This window comes from Anopheles merus, chromosome 3R (assembly GCF_017562075.2).
Source record: "Anopheles merus strain MAF chromosome 3R, AmerM5.1, whole genome shotgun sequence".
In the NCBI taxonomy this organism is placed as follows: Eukaryota; Metazoa; Arthropoda; class Insecta; order Diptera; family Culicidae; genus Anopheles; species Anopheles merus.
Genome location: NC_054084.1, coordinates 19,369,651 through 19,396,801, shown reverse-complemented (window position 1 = coordinate 19,396,801; position 27,151 = coordinate 19,369,651). Strand labels below are relative to the sequence as shown.

At 43.7% G+C, this 27,151-nt stretch overlaps 1 protein-coding gene across 7 annotated transcripts in view; it reads left to right on the top strand.

Moving 5' to 3' along the window:
• Nucleotides 1-27,151, top strand: part of LOC121595242 (cGMP-dependent protein kinase, isozyme 2 forms cD4/T1/T3A/T3B) — a 128,115-nt gene that overhangs the window by 91,434 nt on the left and 9,530 nt on the right. For all 7 annotated transcript variants that reach the window (XM_041919050.1, XM_041919047.1, XM_041919048.1 and 4 more), the window contains one exon: nt 26,232-26,451. In XM_041919050.1, coding sequence (XP_041774984.1) covers nt 26,232-26,451 — 220 coding nt within the window. The remainder of the gene's footprint in view (nt 1-26,231; nt 26,452-27,151) is intronic.

Below are 27,151 nucleotides of genomic sequence, written 5' to 3'. Positions count from 1 at the left end.
GCGGGATGTGATGTAAGCGAGTGATATTATGAAAGCGAAGAAGATAGCGCATCGGGTAAGCAAAACGACTGCTGTGTGTTGTACGAGGGTTACCCCTGTCCAATGTGTGAGGGTGATAATGGGTAAATTACGGACAACCTTAGCGAAATACTTTCGAATTGTTGTCACCTGGTGCTTTCACGTGCCGATGAAAATTGATAAAGACCATGTTTCGTTCATTATCACCTACGATTTATTTTTAGCTTCTTTAATGTGAGCTTTCGAATCGTGAGCCCTTTACTTAGCTGACCGCTTACATTAAGGGAAATTAGAAATTTGTATCACGCATGAGCTGTTTGTCTACCCTTTTAAAGTGGTGATTGCATAACTATACTAAAGAGTTATTGTAGTTTTCCTAATTTATTTTGATTTTGATTATCAGAGATTTAATTAAGTTTCTGATTTCAAATGTAACTCGAAGTTATGCTGTAAATGAAAATAAATCACTTCTAATAAATCTTGATGTCTCTGAATAACAAGGAACTGAAGAGTTACATTTTGAAAATTAAATGAAAAATTGAGACAAAATCAAATTGCTGCTTTTTTTGGTCATATTTCAACAATTTTATTCTTCTTCGTTTTTAAGAACATTAAGCTTCAAACAGTTATCAAATTGGAACTCTACTCTACCCAATCTGCAATTGTTACAAAGTAGACAGAAAAACCCCAAAATCTATAACAAACCAAGCAAACGGTTCAACCGATGGAAATTAGCCCCACGACCGTTGTAATTTATTCTCACAACAATTTTACGCCATTTAAACGCAATTACTGTGGCCACCGGAACAAATTAGGCAGCTCCCCAATGCTCTGCGGTTGCTGATGCGTCCTCTGCTGCAAACTAGACCACTTGGTTGTGGTGCGTTGATTTGTGTTTTCCATTTTTCGGTGTACAACAACCGATGTGTTTTTTTCGTTTCGCTACATGTGCAGCACAAAGCGCCTATTGAGGAGGTTATTCGATTTTTCTCTTTTTTCCGTCTGCTTCTAAACATGCCTGCCAAATCGGGCACCCAATTTCCCAATTCCATTTCGAGCTACGATTGAACTATGGATTGAAATAGATCTCAGAAAAAGAAGAAGCGTGCGTGGTGCGTGATCGTGCGGTGGAAACTTTATTATGTGATCCTTTTTTTTTTTGCACTCTTCCCAGTTGTTCGAGGCTCTGTGTCTCGGATGAAAGTGATTTGTGGTTTGTGAGGTTCCCATTTCGCAGAACGGATAGAGCGTATGCATAATTCAACGGGATTGCCGATATCTTGCCGATATCTCACCCTTGAAATGGTACTAGCAGAAACCGCACACGTGCAACATCGGTCACAGAAGTCACTTTCACTCGGACGTCTTCCCGGCCGACGGTGTCCGCCGAACACTCCAGCCCAAGCGCATCATGCATTCATGGATCACCTAACCGAAAGGATTACGTAAAAACGGTACCGTGGTCGCCCGTTTTCCTTTGGTAGCGAAAGTGGTGTACCGCTTCGGTTCTGCTTGCAATGGTTTCGCACCGACACTATGCATACATACATATCCGTGGCCTGGCTGGCAGGCTTTAGATTAAACAGTGAAAACAAATCGCTAGCAAGCCTCACCAAAGCAACTTCGGTCTTCAATACCCAACGAAATGCTGAAGATGCACCGCTGCTGCCGTTTGCGATCGAAAGAGTGCTTTGTGCGATCGTGTCTCTATTGATTTCGAGCGGAACGTGAGCTCTCGGCGGTTTGCCCGGCGGTGAGGAATCCCGAAATGCACTCACACGCCACACGCGGTTGCATGTTCACGAAGGGCATCCTTTTACTTTCGAGTGCATTGAAGAAGGAATGTTTGCCATTGCTGGGTAACACGATACGATACGGAACATGGACATTCAATGCAAAACAAAATGTGTTTGAGTGTGAGGCTCGCCTGAGGGGTTTCAGGTATTCGTAAGGCCTTGCGATGAGGTGCTTATTTGCTATTAGAAGGGGGAAGATGGAGATACTTGTTCCATCCAACGCGAGATAAATCGTTGTTTGAATAGTAATTTATCATTTCAGTTGAAAGTTTAATCTTTAACTTATACTGTTATTATTTATATCCGCAGATTGTGCTCAAGTCATCTTTCTACAGATTGTTCAGATGATAAATTGAAGCAGTATTTCACGCATCAATATTGTATGAAAAAGTAGGAAATTTGCCTTTAGGAATAATATTTATCATACAATTTGGTAAATTCAGGGAAAATTATTCCTCAACTTATACAAATAATTCTTCTTACAATCCAAAGCTTATCTAAGCAATGCCACAAACTTTAATTAAATGGAAAGATGCTAAATTCTAATGCAATAAAGCATTCCACGAATCATTTAACTAACCACGAAGCAACCTCTATTCCACACCAGCGCACCAGCGATCATATCACAATACCGTTTAATCCCGCTCGCTTACCGCTCAATTAATTCTTATGAAAGATCGTATCTTCTTCGAGTTTTCGCGTAATGTAACGCATTAGACAATCTTAATTAAGGCTATCAGGCACTCTGCATAATGTCACTCTACTCTACGGTGGATGGGGGATCGAGGAATTGAGATCGATAGCGGTACATTGGTGGCCGCCCGTCTGATCGAACTGGAGCTCTCGGTCACTATGTACCTTCGGTGGCATACGTGCATGGTGGCATCTTTCTACCGATTCCACCAGCCCCGAGATCATTAGAGCAGGCAGTAGATGCTATCGCGGCCGCGTATCTTCTTCGTCATTTGCATCCAGCATATGATCCGTGAAACGTTTCTCCGGCCGCTCGATCTCTCTCTCTCTCTCTCTCTCTCTCTCTCTCTCTCTCTCTCTCTCTCTCTCTCTCTCTCGATTGGCCTTTCTCAGGGGCACATTCCACTGTCCGGTCCAACACCGGTTGGCTTATTTCGTCTTCGTTGCATATTTCACAGAACATGTGTGTGTGTATGTGTGTGTGTGTGTATAAGTGGCGGTCATTAAAAAAACGTCCCCACCTTTCCCGCACCTGCGCTTTTCAGCGCTTCCGTTGCGCCCGCGCGCTCTGATTACCATCGGAAGACGGCACAAGGGCTTTGGACATACGGTGTGTCATAAATTATGACACCGGAGCAGCATGCGAGTCGTCCACTGTGTAATGTGCAAGGTCTGCATAAATGACGAGAAAGAATAGGCGTAGTAGAAATGGAACAGCAACCTTATAACGTCACAGTAGAGAGAGGAATGTAACTAAAGCTACTTGATAGACGAACTGGCGACTTCTTCGAGAGTGAAGCTTGAGCTGACGTTAGTTTCACAGTTCCAATATATTTTGTTGGAAAGTTTTTATCTACTGAGAAGGTTGAACTATTTCAAATTTGCATTGAATTTTGTACTGTTATGAAGTTGTTATACCAAATGATTCTTCTGCAGTTGATTTTGGATTCTTGCGTTGACTAATGCGATGTTACTGTTGAATCAAACATCAAGGCAATTAGAATTAAATATTTACATCTTTTATTGCTATTAATATCTCTACTTTATTCGACAATTGATTTCAATGCGTATCTTTTCTCGCCAATAAATACGATTGCTCAAAGCTCAAATATGAATATCAACCAAAAATGTCAACGTCTCGTTTCTGTTGATTCTTCAAAAGGAACGGTTTGGGCCGTATTGCTTGTCCAACTTCAATATTGGTACTTCATCGCCTCAACATACTGAACCATTGGATGAGCAACAGCCATATTTACGACGCCACGGCTAACCTTGGCTCACATTTGTGATATTTAATTTCAGCCAACAAAAGATACCTTAAAGTAAGTCAAATGGCCGGCAGAAGATCGGGTCATCGTTAAAGAAAATATTGATCGCTCTGTCCGTGAATACCACTACCGAACGAGAGTGATCCTACGTAGTCCTTGAGAATACTTTCATTGTTTTGCCTGAAATTTCCTTGCTTTCTCCCCTTTTCCTCGTACCAAGTCGTTTACACATCGTTTGCTTACACGTCCATGAAGTGTGGAGAGATCGATCGAGTTTCCGAACGGTGATACATTATGCATATGCAACAAAAGCCAACATTGGAGCCGATTTCCAACAAGTAATCACTCATCGATGCCACAGCGCCATAAACAAACAGTCGTCTGAAGGATTTGTTATTCATGTGCATTATAATTGCAGGAAGAAGAGAGAAAAGCACACAAAAATGGTCACACGGAAAAGAAAATCAATCTGTTTTCTGTACGATCACGGCGATGATGCACCTTGGCGGGGTGAGCTGGTGCTGCCTTCGCTTTTGCTATGCATGCGAAAATGTTCACCGGCCCAGGGTCTTGTGCGAAAGTCAATTTCTAACACCCAACTTCCAGCCAACTTTCGGTGGCAATGAGTGTACGGAGGGGCGCAAATTTCCTTGCACAAATTTATGCCAATCTTGGATCGGTCGCAATTGGATGCGGGTGTACCCAACGTGGTTAACCGTCGAAAAGATGCTCTGAATCGCAAAGCAGTGCGCTATGAAAGTAAAAGTTAGCGACCGTTGGTGCGGAGTTCAATGACGCGCGTGTCACGTCGCGTTAACCTTAACCGCCGCCGCGCATTCGGGTTAGCGATTTGGGGTGATTTATGTTTCATTTCGCTTTCGGGGGATGGGGGGGTGATCGGTGCATCCGAATCTTCCACGGTCAGCCAAAGACGCCAAACGCAAAGAAACTCAAACAGCCGGAAAAGTGGTCGAATCGCTTTTTGCTTGGGAAATCGCTTTCCTGACCGTGTGCGCGTACTTTTCGCTGCTTTGCTTTGTGATTTTCCACGGAGATCTCAATTTTTTTGAGTTGTTTTGGGGAAAAAAAAATTTGAGCCCAAAAGTGCCGACACTGAACGATGACTTTTTAAAACGATCTAAAAGGTTTGTTTTGTGGACGTATGTTTTCATTTCCGCTTTTGGCTGGCGGCGGTTGGAGGTATTTTTGTTCGAAAATCTTCAACTTAGCTCATCGTTTTCACTCGTTAGCTAACGGAAATCGGTTCGCTACTGGAGAGGAGAAAATCAAACCTCCATGCCGGGCCTCTTTTACGGTGTTTCGTTTGCATTAATAATTTCCATAATGTTCATTCTTCTGCTCCTCGATCGATAGTGGTGCTATTGATAGAGTTCTTTTGTTTTTCTTCCATGCATACACCACCAACACCGCTCTAGGTTGAGGGAGAAACTTTCCACAGCATGTTGTTTTGTGTAGTAACGGAATTAGTAGATAAACATATCAGGGATGCTTTAGCAACAGCAACATCAACCTCATTGTACATCGCACTACTCTTCTTCTGCAATCTGTTTTGAAGCTATTTATTGTGATTCAAATTGTTCCATCTATCGGCAAGTTCGAAAAACAAACCCTCACAATCACCACCGCCACCACCACCAGGAAGAAGGAAATGCCTACGATTTTGGCAGCTCATAAAATAACACTTCGCACCGTGGTCCCGGAGCTACCCATCGTTTCGGTTGTAGTTCTCTTCCGCGGTTTCGTTCAGTGACCGAAAGGTTCATCCAAACCTCATCGAAGGCCCTCGTCGATGATCCGATTGCCCATTAACGGAGGTTTTTTTTTTCTTTTCGGCGATGCTTTATGTGCAGCCGCGCTAGTTTGCGATATATTTATATTCATAACGGTAAGCCGGTAACGATTCCGGAGAAGGGATGCCCACGCTGGCCGCCAGGTGCTGGTCGAATGATTTTGGATATGGAGGTTTGTTGTTTTGTTTTATGTTTCGTGTGATCTGCCGTGACCGCGATGGTGGCGGCGCAATCATCATCAGTATGCGAACCTGTGGTAGGTTTAGAGCGCAGGAGGTTGCGATCGATTGTAAGCGCGACTTCCAAATGGTGGCAATAAATCGTTCAACAAAGAAGCATGTTTGGTTATTCAATGCGCGGTTTTTCGTGTGTTGGATGAAATTTAAGCGTAGGATAATAATTAAATTTGAGTTTGAACAATATAAAAACAAAATTTTTGAACTATAAAAGAAAGCTGGATGAACAATCGTTCCTTAAAAACATTTAAACAGGTTTTGACTTCCTTCGACTTCGGTCCAAAGACCAAATTCCTTTTATGAATAAATTCACACGGAATATACGCATCCAAGAATCAATCTAAAATCTAGTCTTCTCGTAAGGTATCTGGATCATCTGGATAAATATTGACATTCTTATACCTGGATCTTCTTGTACTAAAAACTGATCATGTAGACATATTCTAAGATCATCTTTCATTAAAATTTTAGAAATAAAAGCCAATTGCAATGATCTTTTTCTGTACAACACGCCAGATCTGCAGAACTTGTTTTGGAAAGTAGGTTTCGACGACCTCATTAATATCTATCATAATCTCACCATGATGCTTCAATGATTTTATATATTCTGATGTTACCTCAATAACGTTTTTAAGGTAAATCTCACTGTCATAATGATCTACGTGATAAAAAGATGTAGTATTGAATTTGTGTACTATTACATTGTATTCTGGGTTATTTAGATGACAACTTTTTCAAGTAAACATGCACGAGGTCACACCATAACCAAGAACTCTAGTCGCTATTTCTATCAAGATGATATAAATAATGTTTCTGGAACCTGGGACCATGCAACTTGTTAATATCTCAAATGTTTTGCATATGTTTTCCAGTTGAAATCATCAGTTTTGAAGCAAAACCTGCACATCTAAACAGACTGTTACATCAAACTTTGTACTATAACATTCAATCTTTGAATCCCCAAGTCATTGAGGTGAAAATAATAATCTTTTACTTTTACTCCAATACCACCCCTCCTAGTGGCCCTCCTGATTGATCCTAATTATGCCAACTAAATCTAATTTTCCCATTTCTCTTGTCCCATTCCAGGTAAGAGTGAAAGCATCGCTAATAAGATGAAATCCTTGTCCCCGGGACTGTGTCCACATGTAGTAAGTGCGAATTCATTTCGTCTCTGTAGCCAACTAAACGCTCCAAAACGGTTCTCCAGCCCTTATCGGCACGGTCAGGCCGCAGTCGAACCCTGCTGCTGGCCCACTTTCAGCAGCCTAGGAATTTTAGCCTTTGGTGTGTGTCGTGTGTCGCCCAGAAGCCCACCACTATCATATGATCGCCAATCCCCCTTGTACCTCTCATATCCAATCTCGGTGGCATGTTTTTACTCCCCACAAACAGCGTGCGCCACTTAAATGTCATTATCAGGGCGCGGCAAATGTCAACGTGTGCAAGTATGCGAATAAAAAAAAACAGATCGGCCATTCAATGTTGCACAAAGCGCAGGAATCTAAACTGGAGGAAAAAAAGTTTCTTTCTCGCCGTCGCCGAAGGTGAAAACTCTCGCATCCCGACGAAACGGAACAGTATCGCACCGGTTGCGATGGAAAACCTGTCCGAGTCGCGCGCGTGTGCCCTTTTTTTCCCTTTCCTGCGTCGAGGTTTGTGGCCCGGTTTTGATCCACTTTTTTACGCCACTCTCCGTTCCCTTACACAGCCTCCACAAACGGGATGAAGGGACGCGCCTTCCCGACATTCTCCCACGTGTGTAAGGCGCGTAAATCAAACGAAAACAAAAGCAAACGTACCATTACTACCCTTTCACTTTATATTGGCACAGGTCCGGGTGTCTGTTTGTGTGTATCGGCGGTTGTCGATTTTTCCCAGTTTTTTTGCGTCCCAACGGAGATGGAAAACATGCTTCGGGTTTTATTTTATGCCAACGCCGTGAGCATCCGTTGTTAGATGTGTTCTGTAGAGTGTCTGTGGGATTGAGGGGCTCGTGTTTTTTTTTCTTATTGGTGTTACCTATTTATTTACTTTTTTTTTGTAACGACGCCATCCTCGGCAGCGTCTCCACTGGTACTTGGAATGCGTCGACTGTCGCAGAAGGTTGCAGGGCCGTTTGAAAGTTGTTATCTTGTCGGGCAAGTTTTTTTGTTTTGTTCATTCCCTTGTCGTGGTCAAATAACAATTGCTTTTCTGCAGTCGATCGATTGTACGACCGAGGCTTCCGCTCTATGCGTGACTCCAGCACAGCCCATAGAAGGCAAGGTTTGCGTAGGGGCTGGTTTCATTAGGGGAGAAATGAACGTTTAATCGCTTTCATTTCGCTGCTTGGCGTCGCTACTAGAAGCTTTGAGCAAAATGGGGTTGGAATTCTGTTGTCCACACGCAATCTGGTTTGAGCATTTCTATTTATACCTGCACAAGAGAAGGTATCTTGGGACAGAAAGAAGCTATGAAATAGATGATCCTGATACTCTATTTTTGTCTTGTTTGTATGGCAAGACATGTTCAAACGATCACGCAGAAGTACCTCAATATATAGCAATTTATAAACCATTCAATTTTAATTAAAAGTCGCTTCCTGTCCCATTGGCTATCAAGCCAAGCTCATTAAAGAAGCTCCCGCTCATTGCCATTGCGCACGAACTGATTACCCAGCTGTGGTTGCAGCTGATCGTGACCAATATTTTGTGGATACGATTATCATGAAACCGGGGGCCTCCCCATCTTGCCGATGTAGAACAGAATTTATCTATCAACCGCTTTAATTCCCCCCATTAGCCGGCCGTTTGTGCCCGTTACCTGCCATCGTAAAGCGTTATTGGATGTGCGCTCTAACGGGGAGGACACATCCGCCGATCGTTTATGATGGAAAAAAGCCCGGCCACTACCACACGGCCACTAAACGGTTTGCAAACAAACCGTCCGGTGGGACACACGGGTTTCTGTTGGTACGGCTAGACAGCAGCAGCACCAGCAGCATCTTGTTCGGAAGAAAGTGGTTTGACACGATCATTAAAAGGTTTCACCTCTCAATCCTTACCTCTTTCGTACCAGACGTCCCATCAGGCTTCCCTTCAAAGGTTCCAGCTTGTGGTGGTGTTCGCGTGCGCGATCGATTGATTAAAAAGAGTCCCGTGCTAGAGTCGTTCCAGGGGCGTGCCGAACGCGATCATAAATTCAACATTTGGTGCATGAAATCACGAACGCGCGTTTGACAGCATACCGAAACTCCACTGCCGCTCCCTCGAAAAAGCTGCCTTGCCGAGCGGGAGCGATCGCGAGATCGACACCCCAAAATGTCAACGGCGCTAACCCGCGAGCGCCTGAACTTTAAAGTGTGCTTCACGACCACAATTACCATGCAATTATTTCGGCCTTTTCCCCTTCACTCTTTCGCTTTTGTTGTTGGGAGGTTGGGAGGACTGGGACTGGATGTGCAGCTTGAGCAGCAGCTGCTGCAACAGCTTCCTACCGGATCAAAGCAAAGTGTGTGTGTGTAATCGAAAGGAAAATGGAACTTTGTTTGTGAATGTGTTTGCACATTTAGCAAACTCTGGCAAGAAACAAGCAGCAAACACCTTGTTCGCGGTGTGTGCAGGCCGACAAACGCGCCCTGTTTTTTTTTTTTGCGATACGTTTGAATCTGCCCAACCTGAGAACTGCAAGCGCTGCAAGCGAGCTCCATTTGCGTTCTATTTGGCACGAATCGTGACTTTTCGTGGTGGTGCTCTTTGTGTGCAACATCACTCGCGCCCATTTGTTGTGCGGCTTTTCGGAGGTGTGGATGAGCCCTGCTGTAAAGCCCTTCCCTCCCTATCGAGGTGTAGTGTAGGAAGTGTAGCTGTATTCTATACCGCAGGTATCCCACGGCCGTTCCCTGCTGATGGAACGCGCGAGTTGCAGCCCCGTGGGGTGAAACCATCGTGCTGAAACGGAACGCTCATAAATTCCATCCCTGTTTCATGTCAAATCGTGGTGCGCGGTGTGTACACCTTTGCAGCCAGCGATTGCCAGCCATCTAGAGGCCGGCAAATGGCAGTATAGCAGTGTGAAGGGTTTTGTAGATTTGTTTGTACGTCTGTGTTAACTAGAAAGGAGGCTTATCTGCACTTTGGCCGCGTTGAGTAGTGATAAGAAGCTGTTGTGTTGTACTGTCAATGTTGGACTGATTTATGCTCTAAGCGTTTGCAGAGGAAAGACAGCGTCGTTTAATCAGTTGGACCCACGCTGTTGAGTTATTTGTGGGAGCTCTTGAGAGGATTGTGGAGTGTAGCTTTGGGGATTGAACTGATCCAAGTGGATCTATTTTTAGAGTACCTTAATATGGGTTTTCTCAGTCTTCAAAAACTCTTACCCATGGTTTATTTGCATTGAAACTATCTTATTTACTGAAATAGTTTGTCTCCATTCCTAATTTAAAAAATTCAAATAATTTGAAATAATCTTCAATGTAAATTGGAAGAACATGTCTAATGGCAGGTTTCTAGAAGCATTTTCAATTTTAACTCTAATTCCAAATAATTTTATCCAATTCTCAACGGCAGTGTAACACTTCTCTTTTTCGAGTTATTGTGTCCAAAATTTGCGTTAATCTGCTAAATACGCAATCATATTGGATATTTCATAAAACTTTCATGGATTTCAGTGATTTTTTTTTCAAATGGCAATTGGTAATTCTTATTCCTGCTTAAACATCTTCTCCTTTTTGGTCTCAAATTTTTATGTGAACAATCTTGCTATTGTTAATCCGATTCCGACTCAGGCAATATCCGAACCATTATTTCCACCCGGAGTCCGAGTCGTCCGTAGTCGCCCGGAGTCGTTTGGAGTCATCCGGAGTCATCCAGAGTCGTCCGGTGTCGTCAGGAGTCGTCCGGTGTCGTCTGGAGTCGTCAGGAATCGTCCAGTGTCATCTGGAGTCGACTGGAGTCATCCGGAGTCGATCGGAGTGCACCAACCTGGTGCAATGCGATCACATTTCGTGGTGTTTTTTGTCGCTTTCACTTTGCGCGTGCACTTCATATACAGTCCTTGGTTTTGAAGGTCAACTCCAGACGACTCTGGACGACTCCGGAGGACTACGACTCTGAACTACTCCGAATGACTTCGAACGACTCCGGATGACTTTGACTCCGGCCGTCTCCGAACGACTACGGATAATACTAGGCCGACCTACCTTTCGGAGTCGGTCCCGAAATTATCGGAGTCGGGTCGGAGTAGACTCCGGATTTTTGCCAACTTCACCCATCACTAATCTCAAATGCTGTAGACTTATGGATAGAATAGTCAATTTTGCGTATCAGAAAACTATTTAAAAATGGATCAATACATTTTATACTTTCGATTCATATATGTTATACTAACTTAAGTTATTTTTTGATACTTTTAATAAATAATTATATTTGCCTCTTTTATTTAGAGTGTGTTCGTGATGTTTCCATTATCTGGCGTGGTTTTGGTGTATTGAAAATCACCCAAAAATAATCCTTAAAATCCTTCAACTGGAATAATTTCATCTTTAATTAAGTTTTAATCTTTCATAAATTGAATGCCGTGATCATTAATGGATCGATTGTTTCTGATACGATCTAACGATTTAATATAGTGTGAAAACTCGAACGCTTGGCATGCCACTCTGAAAACGATCTCTAATTGACTGCCTAAAAATGAGCATATATAAATCGCTAGCTATCAAAATAATGACATTATCTCACACACACACATATGTTCCTGCTGCCTCTTCAATTTGTTAGGATTATGAAAGACATTCACAACAAACAGAAACGCTCGTTTTTGCCCCGTTGTTTTATAGATTCCTCCCCGAGTTTGTTTTTCCATAGTTTTTTTGTTGTTGTTGTTATACATCCCACATTCCACCCCCTCGGATCGCAGATTGCGGAACAGTATTTCTTTTTACAACTGCTTTACAAACGCACACAGCAAACGGTTCACATTCCGGCGCTCGATCCGTCCGTTCTCGGTGGCGAGCAAGTGGGTTGCAACGTGCAGCGCACGACGACGCGGGACCGGCACAAACCAGACCTAAACCACCGACTAGCAGCAGCGTGCATCAGCACTTACAAAACCACGAACGGTCCCGCGAGACGACGGTTAGCAATAAAACAGCATCGTGTGGTGCGGTACCCCGATGCTGAAATGAAAAATCCACCCATCCACCCAAAACCACCACTACCACCCGGTTCGGTGCCGCTTCCTGGATCCGTGAAAAATCCTCCCTCTCAAGATCGAGCCGCGATCGATCGTATCGGGCTAGTAGGATCGTCGGTGTGGCCCACCGTTTGTGTTTCGTTCGAGCGTACGGGTGAAGAAACAACAGTTTTCCACCTGACGGCACACACAGCACCGATGGCGGCGGCGGCGGCGGCCTTTGGACAGTGCGAGAGGTCGCGGTCCAGCGCCCAAACGGCAGAGTTTGCTTGTGTATGCTAAACTGGGTTGCCAAGCCTCCCCTTCTGATCCCTGGGGTGGGGGTTGTGGTTGCTTAGTTGCTTTTGTTTTTTTTGTTTGTTTTCCGTTCAACTGTGTTTGCGGGCCGCTTCGTTCACACTGTGAAAATTCACTTTCTTCTACGCGCGCTACTGCAGACAGCACGGTCCGCAGCTTCACTCGAACGGAACATGGAGCAGCGTGAGCGATTTGATTGATTGATCTTTTTTGACGCAACCGTTGCGAGTGTCCATTCTTCGTGGCTGCGGCGAGCGCGCCGCCGCTACGGACAATGTTGCAAGTGCACGTGGAGGCATGCATTGGCAGCATAAATTTAAAGACAGCAAAGGAGCAAAGTGCTTTTCGGATAACGCACAAAGCACAACTGCACACGAGACTCTAATCAAATTAAACGCCGCACCACGCTATCACGATTGCACAAGGCGTTTGAGAGCGTTTGTGTTGAAGTGTTTGGTGGGTACAATTACGGTGTCTTTTGGATGGATACAGAAGCGAAGCAAAATTATTCCTTTTGAAGCACATCAATCAGCAGGATCACTTTTTAATGATGGTTTAAAGCGATAAGAGCTCGCTTCAGTATTTGATTACGCGTTATTATGTTCTCCTGTTCAAATAATTGCTATTTATTGTTATATTTTAGTATTGAAAGTTTCTTCTTCTACAAAAGCCACTTTTTCTAACATAAAACACTGCAATTAATCATTTACACCGTCCACATCAAATGCAAAGCCCATCACTAAATGCCTCCCCGCCATCATCTGACTAATGAACGCATTAGCGAATGTGCCATCCTTCTTGTGAGAGCTTGATTGCATAAAATTGCCCTTTTACGCGGCCACTTTCTCTTGCGCGTCTCACTCCCGGTGTTTTTGTCGCATCCAATTCACCTCTCTTGTTTTTGTTTATGCTGCTAGTGGCCCTGCTACTACAACCCTTTTCTGCATTAATAACTCCCACATCTTCTTCCCATCTCTCTATGGCATAATTTTGCCTTCACACGCGTGTGTGTGTGTGTGTGTGTGTGTGTGTGCCCTGAACGAATTATAAAAGCTGAAAACGATTTTTTGTTTCGCTATCGTGCCTCCATCAACTGCGTGTGGTGTTGTGGAAGGAAAAGATCGCGTTAGATATTAGCATATCTTTTGCACTGCACTTGGGCCTGTTTGTCTATCTATCTCTCTCCATCTGGCGCTTTTAAAGCTATTATTTTGTGTGGGTATGGCAAAAGGTGTGTTCCCTCTTCGGAGCTGCAGTGGCGTTGTTTCACAAGTTTCCAAGCACTTTTCCTTCACACACCTTGCACTCTTGGGCCTCGACCGTCGATTATTCACTTTTAATGCGCTCTCATTGGTGCAATCAGTGCACCAGAATGCAGACCCCACAGACAGACTCACTTTTATCTGGCACGCGCACGTTACCTTCTCATCCCATTTCATCGAACCCACGAATTTCGCTTTCAACTCGCGCAGCAGGTGTGTTTATTCGGGTCTTTTTTTTTTTGGTTTTTGGCGCGCGCACTACATCTATCAAACTTTTCCAATCTTATCTTGTGCATCGAAAATGGTTTGCATAATTTCTGCACTTGGGTGTGAGAACTAGTGGGCTTATAAAAAAAAAAACCCCTATCTCCATCACCTGGTTGCCTGGCCCCAGTAATTTGCCAAATCAACGTGCTCTTTTTGCAAATTGAGCACTTAAGTTTGCAACCCACAATAACATGTGCACCTGAAATTGGCAATACAGGCAAAAACAAAACACACCAAATTGTAGACACATGTGTGAGGCCGAGCATGTGAAATTGGAACGAAAGTGCGAGTGGCTGCATAAAGCCTGGCTTGGGTAAAAGAGATAGTTTCACACCAAGCGGCGGCGATGAGTCAATGATATCAACTGCAGTTTTTTTGTTGTTGTTGTTGTGGTTTTGGGGCATTTTTCTCTCTCAACATCAGTAATTATTGCAATGCAATAGACACAGCTAGCCTATCGGATTGCGGTGTAGCTTTGGGGGTTTCGAAATGAGCTGTCGAGTATAAATTGAACTAAAAAGCTATTTAATTATCTCATTATGATTGTGTGGTGTGGTGTATGTGAAGAAATAGATGTTAGAACATGGTGTTATTATCATTTTGATCGAGTCAAAGATATCTTATTGGCTCAAGCAGAAAAGGTCTATGAAACAGATACCACACTTTCATGATAGAGTTTTTGATATAAGTAGTATCATCATCATCCAGGCTTTTAAAAGCATTCAAGCTCATTGAATGGATTAAGTTTTTCACTATGAGCTAATGTTGCAGTTTTACACCTGATTCCGATATACCCTTTGGACGAGGTATTAAGTTGTAAAGTATTATTGCAAAGGTTGTAGAAATGAGGAACAGTTTTGAAGTTTTACTATACAAAAAACTCTAATTTTAGTTATATAATAAATGCAACAAATGTAAACCACTAAGATAGAATCATATGAGTTACCAGTCTAATAATTAATTGATGATTTATGTATCAAAACGAACCGGTCATCCGTGATGCATATCAAAATAACACGTTTAATAAATTCACAATTAAATAGCCTTTTCTATAATCGACACAAACAATGTGCTTTAATCGTCGAAATTGAAATGATCACTTATCGATCGATGATCTTCACTTTCCCTGATACGATAACGCAATTTTCGTGATGGGCTTTTTTGGGGTGCTTTTGATCAAAATCTAGGACAACCACAATGTGCCCTCGCCGATCGTTTTCTGAGCGCACTTGTACATCTGAGCGCACCTCATTCATAGATTTAATCAAGCGAAATCACTTTGGAACGCGTTTAACGCTCAGCAAAGTCACCCAAATGCACACCACCGCAGTAACGATCGCGAGCGCTTGTTAAGCGTCATCCTTCGCTTTTGAACGCGGAAATGAAACCAAACTCGCTGCACACGGTAATGACTCAATCACGGAAGAGAAGTTCCAAATTTTGACGAGTACACCGAACAGAAGAAACCAGTACAAAAGCACCATCATCATCATCATCATCATCACCTTAACGATCGAAGTACGTACTCGTTTTGTTTGAGTTCTCTTACCTCCCAAACACCCAGAATAAGCGGGGTCACTTGAAACCATTTTCACAAGCAATCGATCGCTGTTAGACGAACGACAAGTTTCCGAAAACCAAACAGTCCCCACACAGCAGTGTGCTTCACTGCTGTGTCCTATTGGCCTCAAAAAGGCCTGCGCTTCGACAGTGTAGTACCCTGCAGTGTGTACTGCCGTTAGCCGTACCGAGGGACAATAATTGCGCGCTTAAGCAATTGCACTGCGGCACCACGGCAACACAGTATGACGCGCCGCCACCAGCTCCACTCCAGTCCACTGTTTTTCGGGGAGGGAAAGAATTGGAAAAGTGCGCGCGCTCCGCAAGACAATTTGTGTTACGCCAACGGTGACGACGATTTGCTGTCAACCTCTGGTACAAAATAATGAAAAGCAACGGGCTTGGTGTTATGTCCTACTAACCGTCTCTCTACTCATAGGGAGGCAGAAAAGGGCATGGTTGGGAAAATTGGTTGCACGGGATCAGATCTTAAGGTTTGAGGAAGATTGGTGTGGAACAGGGACAAACGGGGTGTGTGTATCCCTGTCATCGGAGATGGATTATTGGAGGGCGAGGATGAGCTTTGTGTTAGGCTTTTAATTGTGACCCCTATTGCGAAGTAGGTTAGGAAAAAGGGGAGAAGCAAATCGCCGTTTATCAAAGAAATTGGTTTACCTTGATGAAGGTATTAGATATGGTGGTATCTCTAGAAATAAGGGCACGGCAATGAGGGTAGCGACTTTCTGGACATTCTGGACCTTTCTTCTGAGAAGTACAAAAGTACGCCAATGTTACTGGTTCTTCCGATTTCATTTTTGAATATCTCCTAAAACCCATGGAACCTAATGATCTCTCCCCAACTAAACCTCCTGTTGAAGTGTACATACTCCCCTTTTTTGCTGCTGTTTCAGTTTTGCAAGAGGATGTGGTTTTCGGTGCAGAAAGTGGGTCAAATAACCTTCCCTTCTAGGAAGGTGCTTTTGGTTGTGGAAGGTGCTGCTTCTCGCCAACGCGCCCAGCACAAAAGAACCATGCTGTGAATCACCGAACCAAACACCACCACCGTATGAATCATCCGCTGCCAAAGAGATGACTCAGACTGAGCAAGTGGATCGGGAAGCACAGTAAAGTGAGCGGGACTGAGCTACCGAAGCACTTTGCTGAATTTTGACACGGAACAAGCCGGTCGTTTTCGATGATCCGGTTTCAACAGCTCACTCACACCCTAGAAAGAGGACTCGCGTGGATTGAGTAATCATAAGTCGCAATTTCGATGTTGCTGTTGCTCCATGTCATCATCGTACTGCCTAATGGTGCAAAAATATGCAAATGTTTGCTAAAGCGCGTTGTGGCGGGAGCAACGGACCCAACGTTGTTGTGGCATTCATAATGTATGCCTCCCTACGAGCGCATCGCGAGGAGGCATACGTTGAGGTGTGGTAATTCGCACAGTCCAGTTATCGTGTTTGGTTTTGTGTTTGGTAAACAGCGGGAAGGCCTGAGGAATTCAGCTTCTTCTTCGCCTGGCTGCGCTAATCGTGTCACTGCACTTTGACGAACGTGGAAGGGAATGCATTGGCGATTACTCTTTTAATAATGTTTGCACGCAGTTCAGTAAGTGGCTTAAGCATTATGACTAGGAAGTCTTCCAAAAGCAGGAAATATCTAAAGGAAACAAAATAGAACAAAACAGCTGATACAATGTTATTTCCTTTTTGCTGTTTTGCTGTTGGAAGCACGTAATGCGATGAGATGAATATGACAAGACAAAAACAATGTTGTTTAAGTATTGTTTTTTGTTTATGTTCTTGTTACGATTGTGTGTAGTAATCGCGGTTGCCTCTGAGCCTCAGTCTACGGCTCAAAACTCAGACGGAATTGAAGCTTATTATAAAAGGATCAGAGATTGATGGAATGAGGAACAGGAACCTCTTGGCAAAACAGATTAAATTCAATTTAAGTAACCAAAATAGGAAGTCGAACGAAGATACCAAAAATAAAAATTAGTTGATTTAAAACTGCACAAAAAAATCGTACAACTTTTCAGATCATATTCTTCAACAGAAGTAAATCATTCTTCGTGTGTTATGCAGGCATTCTACAGTCACTTCCATTAAATGCTGTGAAGACTGCATCAGTCACTAACTTCATTCCACTCTATGCGGAGTGACTTCTTGACCTTAACACCGTCTGTGATTGATTGGGTTCACCCATAATAAGACATGGAGAAGGGCACGGTCGGTACGAGATTTGCTCCGATTATTGGCATGTTGTTAAGCTCTGTCCATTTAATGCCTGTATCATGGGAGTGGCTTTAAATAATACAAGATCAAATATCCTTTTTGAAGATTGATTTTAAAACGTCGATCATAAACTGAAGTGTCTGAAGAACCACTCCGTGGTCAGGTTGTTATACTTTAATCTGGACAGTAATCAAATATCTATTGAAGTTTGATCTTAGGGACATGTTCGCCGCATTGAATGGTGTATGTTTATTTAAAAAAAAATCTATAATCATTAATAATTATCTAATTGTGTGATTATTTTTGAAATTGATATCTATGATAGTACGTTTGTACGTTTATGGTAAGTTTTATATGTTTATTTTTGATTATAAAAGGGTTCTACGGTCAATTCAATGGTTTGAAACAGGTATACCACTACATTTATTCCTCACCAAAAGCTGTCAAATAGTGTCGTGAATTTCTGTTCAATTAAAAAATGTAATTCAAGAAAACACTTGTAAATTTATTATTTATTTTTTATTTATTTAGTATTATTTAATGCCAGTGCAAAAATATAATGTAAATTTCCAATTTAATATCCAATTTTCTAAATTATCTCGATCAAATCAAAACCCTACTTCAAAACTATATCTTCATTTGATTAACTATGCTCTAAAAACCTATCGCAGGCCACATGTTTGCTAAAACCTCATTCACACGGCTCTAGAGCCTCCTGCCACACACACGCACACAGCTCATCCGCTCAATAATCGCCACCAGGAGCCCTAAATTTTATCAATGCTTTTCAGCACAACCCGCCTCAAGACGATGCATCTCGTTGACCTACCAACGAGCGCCCGCTATCAATAAATGACCCGCCCGGCGAGAACGGTTGTGGCCGTAAAAACTAACCTCACATCATCTACGCTGAAAATAAAAACCCTCCAGCGTGAGTGCGCGAAAAGCAATAGGCGCAATACGGAAACGGAACCAAGTAAACGCTAAAGCTGCTGCGTACTGTAGTGGTTTAACCGAATTTTGACCAATTCATTCAGTGAGGAGGGGGGAGTTGTTGAAAAGGTGAATGAGCCGTGCTAAATTTCATGCGCTGTTGTGGAACAACCCGTACTTTAGCCGATGGATTGCGTTGAATGCTAGCAATGTTTAACCCAGTTACGTTCTCCTAAGCGGGAGTAGGTAGATGGAGGTAGAAATGACGGACTTTTCAGGGACCCGTCCACACCGGAACGCGAAACCTGGGTCCATCGACCGGATCGATAATAGCGAGAATCGGTCAATCTCCTCCTGTAGGTGTGTGGGTGCGTTCGCGTACAACTATGATTAATTTTCACACCAAATCGTACAAGTCGAATGAGCTGAAGAAAGCACACGTGGACGGAACGGAGAGAATGGAAAACAACAGCCAGCCAGCCCCCCCGGAACAGTAGAAAGAGAGCCCCCGTATTTGCTTCAGCAATCAATCAAACGGTTTTTCATTCATCGCGTTTTGGTTCAAACAGTGGCTTTCTTTCCGCTTCGCGGAGCTTTCGGCGTCCGTTTGCATACGGCGGTGGCGTGTGTAATGCGCGGGTAGTAGTACTTAGCCCGTCTAACGATGGATAATCAAACAACGAGTGAAGTGTTTTGGAGCTGGAAATTGTTTCTCCTTTTAGTACACCAACGGGGTTTCCCGAAATAACATCCAGAGGAGACTAGGTCTTGGCCTGCTTTCCGAGGGATTGGGGCAATGCCGTGCCTGAAGTAGTACCGTCTGAAGAACAATTCTATTGTACGGTTTGATGCTCTTACTTTAACCTTCATTGTACAATTGTACTTTCTTATCTGCTTTTCCTTTTTTCTACAACGATCAATTGCTTTTGTAAGGTTTTGTGAAAGATCTGTTAGTACCCCCTCATGTACAATTAATTATGTTTTTGCTTCGCATACGCGCGCCTACCTTCACTGACCTCTTGACATATACTTGAACTCTCCATCTCAAACCGCGCAACAGTGTGAACTTTCTCCTTGTTCCTGCGCTGTCAGCCCGTTTTACCTTACGGGCAATTGCGCATGCGCTGTAGAATGGGCAGGGAAGACCAGGCACCAGGAACGTGATCCTCCTCCTCCAAAGACGACTACACATTCGTCTACGTCCGCTGGGAAACTGCTGTGTTTTTTTCGGGAGGATGTTCATCAAAGTGTGTAATAATTACAGCGTTGTTGTTTGACTGGGAGAAAATATTCACGCGCAAAACAATACACAACCAGCAAACCCTCCCCCGGACCGGAGAACGCTTAAATGTAAAGGGCGTACCTTACGACGACATTAAGCGGACGGCTTCTCTTCTGACTACGAAAATTGAAGAGAAAATTGCCAATCCGCGCCTCCCTCTGGGGTGATGTGTTTTCCGGTGGCAATTTTTCTTCATAAAATTTTGCAAACTTGCCGTTCCCCAAAAAAAAAACCCCACAGCTCACTGCAAGCAATATTTGTAGGTTAATTGCGCGATGTCAGCAGTGCAAAATTGTGCCGTTACGGATTGTGAACTGGGCGGGTTGTCCATCACGGTTTTGGCCCTCTTTCGGTGGAGGACGTCTATACCCACCCACTCCGGCCTGTGATGTGATGTTGGGTGAAAATTATGTGTGCCATCGCAAGGCAGCTTCTTCTATGCTTTATAACCGTCCCACAGCGACTGGCTTGTCTGCAGTTCCGCAATCCATCATCATGCTCTCTGCGGTGGTATGCGTGTGTGTGTCTGTGGCGGGGTGGCACACGTCCATCTCATATCATGGGGGAGCCGCCGTGACGGTTCGTTACAAATGGCGTGGCGCGGCTACCTTTGGGCTTACGCAATCTCTCACCACCAAACCACTATAGCATCCCTATCGGTAACCCTATCACGATCGCAACTGGGCTTTGTAGGACTCCGCGTTTTTTTTTTTTTGCGGTCGCATCTTCCGGCATCATGACGCGGTGAAACTACCTTTACTACGGTACCCCCAACAGAAGGAAGTAACACCATCTTCTGATATATGGTGGTGGTGACATCCAGCTCAAAGAGTGGTGTGGTTTCCGTTTTCGATTGGATCATTTTATCGCGAACCCGGGGAGGGGGAGAAACCGTTTAATGTTGTGATGTGTGTTGCTGCTACTACTGGAATAGCTTAACTGGACACACTGGGCACACTGTGCGTGTGAGCAGCCTTAGCCGTGGTTACCTGTTTAATGCAGAGATGCATTTGCAGATGAACGCGCGATAAATAGCATGTTGCATTTTTGCAATACGTCGCAATGTGGCTGCCCGTGTGTTTTAATTACTGATTTCACTTTTGTTTATCATTGCAAATGCAACCAACCATGATGGCTGGGATAATGATGGATATTGCAAAAGAAGAAAGTGTGCTGTTGGTCAAGATGTCATAATGATGCGTTATCTTGAAGGTGCTACCGGAAATCTGAAACCGTTTTGTAATGCATCTTTGCTGATTGGATGAGTGGTAGGACCTGACAGGCGGTGATGTATGAAACTTGTACTATAACTCGTTATGGGCGTAATCGATAAATTAAAGCAATGACATACAAAGAGTAGCTAAAAAATGCATAAATTAAATAAACGTTAAGAGTTCATGAATAGTTATGATACATCAGCGTTAGAGGTTACAGATTAAGACGGTTGAGAAGACGGCAGATCATGAACATAATTCCTATCAGGATCTTCTAATTCGACTTCCAGCAAACAACTGCCAATATCCTCGGAACTAGCTTCAGATGCTATATGAAGTAAAAAATAAGCAGTTGAATGTCCAGAAGAAGATGTTTAAGCCTATGAAGAACATTTACAGCGGGACATACGTCGAATGCATCTGGTAGAATACACTCAAACCAATTAAATCAAAGTCGGAGACTGATAACAAAGCAAATTTGGAGCCCTTCTTAGAAGCTGTTCAGCTGGAAATAGTACCTTGAGGCATCAGTAGTTTCTAGTTACAAAACTTTCTTGATAACCTACATCCTACACCGTAGGATATAAAAACTACTCCAGTTTACCTTGTTACATGGCATGATCAAACACGAGAACGATCAGCAACTCGAACATCCGCCAAACTGTGGCATATCTGAGGTTCCTTGGTATTGCAAATTTGATCTGCTATCTCCAAACTTTGATGTGATGTGTTCCATCTAGACATCTTGAAGTATCCAGGCGACCCAATGATATATATATATAATGACGTCATCTCAAAGATGTTTCAAGAGTGTATTACAAATAAATATTATCGCTATAACTGTAGGTTATACGTACAATTGCAGTAACAATTGACCTTGCATCAATTCGTAGTAATATAAGCTTTCTTGTGGCTAAGACATAGATCTTTTGTGATATTTTACCTAATGCTAACAAACGCTTTCTTCTATCATGGATTAAATTGTATTATCATATCCGTTGTCATGCTTCATTCTCCGCATTCAAAACCTTCAATACAATAATTATCACTGCACAACAGCTCCCCCCTTCTCCTTGCCCACAAACTCGCTGTCTGTCGTGAAAGCTTTCCACCCCGTTGTGGTGTTGTGCCCTTCGAATATTCACATCAAATGGCTGGCCGGTCACCACCTCCCATTGAGCGTGTTAGGTTTGGACGGGGATGGACAGATTGCAGCACAAAAGAAGTGACAGCACATGCGCCGGCGTGTTCCACACGCTAGGGCTCCATTTGCATACCATTGCATGGGGTTGCATGGTGCAAGGGCAATTATTTAATATCCACACCGACCGCCGGCCGATCGCGGCTAGCGGAACCGATAATATGCAAGTCGCCGGCAAAGTTGCAACATACATGTCGATGCACCGTTGCTGTGTGTGTGCGGTAGACAACGGCCTGTCTCAAGTGCACGGCTCTTTGTTTAGTCGCGTTTAGTGTGGTGATGGAACAACGTGATGACTATGGGGCGACCGACACGGATCATCGATCAACATCAGTTGACATGGGCTTGACAGTTGACAGCACGCGGAGTAATCGACATTGACCACCGCTCAAGCTCGAAGCATCGAAGGTGCGGAGCGGGTGTCTGGTACCCGGGAGAAGGAATGCACACGATGCAATTTGTTTAGATGTACTTGTTTAAACGTCCGACAGAGTGCGCCTTCAACGCGTGCACTTACTGTTAAGCGAAGCAAAGGGTCGGAATAATTTCCCTCGTGAAGGGTGAAAAATGAATATATTAATATCTGCTGTGCTCCACTTTTTGCCATTGTATAATCTTGTTGCTTTCTAGCCGAACGAAAAAAAAAAGCCCTTTAAGCCAAACGATGCCACCGCGGGTCCGCTGGCACCGTAATCCCTTTTAATTAGGCATTTGAATAAAGCAGCATTAAATTCAGCTTCCCGCTACCACTTTATTCGAGCCCTTTCGATAAAGCCGCCGCAACCAGGCTACGCTACCGTTAGGTAAGCGCAGGTGGGGTTGTTTTTTTTTTGTTTTTATTACTGCTCATCATTAAAATTAATAAACAAAAACGGCATATCAAAATATACAAAAACTGCCACAACTGATGTACGCATGAAGGGCTATGCATGAAGAACGTAACGCTGAAGCTCATTATGCGCAAGTGCTTTCAATTTTTCTTCTGCCAACTACCACCCCATACCAAATGTGGTAGAATTTTGTAGCGCTTTTGTTTCGACAGTGATTGACGCACATTTGTTTTCCCCCTTACCGCTAAATGTGTATCACTAGTTCGTTTGTCTGTAACAGGGCAAAGAATGCCTCGAAACAGGCAAATCGCGCATACAAAGTAGACTAATCGAACGTAAACACTTTCGATCGGTACAATTACACCGAAGATCGCAAACCTTTGGAAGCGCTACACACAAGCGCAGAGTGGGATCTGGTTATTGCACATCTATAACCGCATGCCCGTGCTCTCTGCGCGCTATTGCAGTTTGATTTATGTGGCCGTCTGATGCAACAATCACAACCAAACGAGAACACCGCGCATACGTGTACACACGCTCGAAGGCAAATCGACGATCCGATGGATGGATAATTATTCCCTCATCGTCGCAAACGGCGCAAGTTGGTGATCCACAAAGCCCAATTGTGGATGTATTTTCGCGTATCACGCGCGCGATCCGTGTACGATCGCAATTTCGCACCCCGCAATGGCCGCCGGGGAGTAGTTAGGGTGTGCGCGAAATGTAGCCTCCCCCCGGGCTGGCGTCAAATTTGCTGCTGGTCAACAGTTTTTACGACCTGTAAATGGTACCATCATCATCATCATCACGATCATCACCATCGGCGTCGTTGGGTGATTTGAGTGTCTTTTTCTGTGCGAACGATGGGGCATTTCTATATCCCTGCAATGAAAGTGGTTAAAAATTTTGCAGCACCCAAAAATGGAGGGAGTTGTTTTCGATCGCGCGCGCCCGCAATATAGCAGCCCAATCAAGCTGTGAATGTGCGCACCACACCGCGGGTATTTTATGCGGGCAAGCATTGGTTTTGGCTTACGAAATTGTGGTTTTTTTGCTCTTGTTGGTACCACCGGTGTATTGTCCTGATGTCGTGATTGATTTATGTAAGGCAAAGGAAAGGTTTATTATATACTTGGTTTGGTTCCAGATAGATTGCAGATCTTAGTTTCATAGCCGTAACACTAACATAGATGTTTGGGATATCTCATTGTGTTAAAGTTTTTAGTACAGATAGGATTCAAGTTATTACTATAATCATCTATTGAATTCACAATATTCATTTGCCCTATTATTGCCTTTAATCCTACCAAGCGAATACGTATCTTATTGCCTTTGCTGGACAAGTAATTTAAACCGTATTATGCCACTGTGTACTTGCTAGATATATATATTTCGAAGATGTTACATGTAGATTTTGTAGACAAACATCTGTTTAAACCATGTATGTTGTGAAAACTGTGGCTCTAACATAAGGTTACCTTGAATTTCCAGAATTAGTCTTATTTGTAATTTTAATTCGGTGTCCCAGTCTTTATTTCGGGGGCGGTCCCGTGGTACAGTCGTCAACTGGAATAACTCAATAACATGCCCGTCATGGATCCAGAATGGACCGTCCCCCCGTAGCAAGGATTGACTATCCGGCTGCGTGGTAATGAATTAAGTCTCGAAAGCCTGTATAGGCCGGCATATCCGAGTAGGACGTTACGCCAAATAGAAGAAGATAGAAGAAGTCCCAGTCTTAAAAAGTGGGTTTAAGACTTACAGAGCACGGGAATTCTGGTATAGAGAAGTTTTTTTGATTTTTTGGAAAGATATTCGGCAAGGTATGATCGGTCCTTTGGCAGAGTGGCAGGATCGTACCTTAGCTTCAACTGCTGTGGACGGAGTCATAGACTCTTTGCCTAATGTGCAAGCCCTTCTCGACAGTTGCTTCTGATACTTATTTTATATCGATACCGATACCGTTGTCGAGTTTTTGACTAAGAATTTATGGGGTTTTGTGCTTAATTTGTGTTAAGAGTAAGTCAAGATTCTTCTTATTTGTCTGTTGAGTTTCTCACTTGCTCGCTAACATTTTAAGCTATTAAATTCGTGGAATTTTTGCATTATAAAGTAAAGACACGCTTCACCTTTAACTCATTTGACATCGATTTTTTTTATGTTCTTCAAACAAATTCGAGTGTATCATCAGCAAGAATATGCAAAATAGAGTTCAAAGGGTTATTCCTTCGTGGGGGAATTGTGTATGGAAATGTTAAGGATATTACAAATATTTCATGTTCATGCTAACAGCAGACGTCAGTTGTAATAGTTCGTACGCTGAAATAATTCCTTTGCTCATGTCAACCCATTCCTTGAACCTCTCATGTCAACCTCATTTTTAATCTTCCATCCTTCCTCCTCAAACTTTGCGTCCGATTCGCGATCACATTCCACTTCGAGTGTAAAAACTCGTTCGATCAAACGAACCACCACCATCTACCCAAACCTGTCCTTTGCCGTTGAAGCTCGCTTTAAAGGGCACGCACACTTTTCACTCATTTCCGCACTTTCCCGAGGGGAAAGGGAGGAATAAAAAAAACAAACTCCCCGTCGACATAATGAAGGGCTGGAATTGTGTACGCAATTCGCTCGCAACTGCGGATGTAGTGAAAAACGAGAGGGAAAACTGGTCTGCAAACGTTCGATCCTACATTGTCCATTACTTTTAGAAGAAAAGCCTCCGAACGGAAGCTTTAGCGGTAGTTCTCTCTGTCTGTGTGCGTGTGTGCGCGCGCGAGCGCCAAGGAAAGGAATGTTCCGACCCACCGGCACTCGGTGACCAGAATAGCTGTCCCGGAAACCTCCATTATACCGCTGTGTGTGATGGCAACTTCCGTAGATGGTCCACAGTTCCTTCATTCCTAATGGATATATCTATGTGTTGTGTGTGTGTGTGTTCTTCCGCATTTCAGACCATCTGATAAGGGATTGGTTTGTTTTTCGCTCCGCTATTTTCGATGAAGACATAATGACATACCGAAGAATGGAACCGCATGTGACGGCTCGAGCAAACATCGTCCACCTTCTCCACCACTGATGTGTGCGCACGTACCTGTCCTTATCACAAAACCTGTTCTTTTTGCTCTATTTCTCTCCCGCTCCAGAGGGCCGCGTCGAAGTGTCGCGCGAAGGCAAATACCTGTCCACGCTGTCCGGTGCGAAGGTGCTCGGCGAGCTAGCCATCCTGTATCACTGCCAGCGAACGGCCACCATCACCGCCGCCACCGACTGCAAGCTGTGGGCGATCGAGCGACAATGCTTCCAGACGATCATGATGCGCACCGGGCTGATACGGCAGGCCGAGTACTCCGATTTCCTCAAGAGGTAAGTTCAAAGTTTGCCCTCTCCCTCAAAGGTGGATGTTTTCCAGATCTTGTTCTGCAAATTCAGATCCTCAAACAAGCTGTCACATCTATTAAATGATGGCGCAAGCGAACGGAAGCGAGTGATCAATTTGTCACGATCAGGTCGGTCGGTCGGTCGGTCGGTGCCGCTGTCTGCGTCAGATTTATGGTTCGAAATGGGAAGCCTTTTCTTGGAAGGTGGCTATGATGTACCGTTTTGTCGTGGGAACTAAGATACAAGGTCTGATGGCCGTGTGCGCATTCGTAACGCCGCGATGCCATTCGACAGGCTGATGGTGCTGGTGGCGGAACCCGGTAATTTTAGTAGCAGCAAATTACATGCATTATTGAGAATACAAGGCTTTAAGGAGAGGCTCAAATGGTTCTCTCCGATTTGTATAGATCCTGGGAACTATTTAGCAGCCTTTTTTGTCAAGTTGGAGTAAAACTTTGAACTTGAGAATGGTGACTTCTTGAAGAGTTTGGCAATGATCGTTCTGATGGAGTGAAACATCATGGATTGCTTCTGGGTACCGATGTATTTATAGGACATTATAGCACAGTCTTGTGTCTTGGCAAAAACAATTAACACTCTGGAAAACTGGATTCCCCAGCAGACCACCAACATCATACCTTCAGTTCCAATAGTAACAAGTTCTTTGATAGTGCGCAAGCGATTA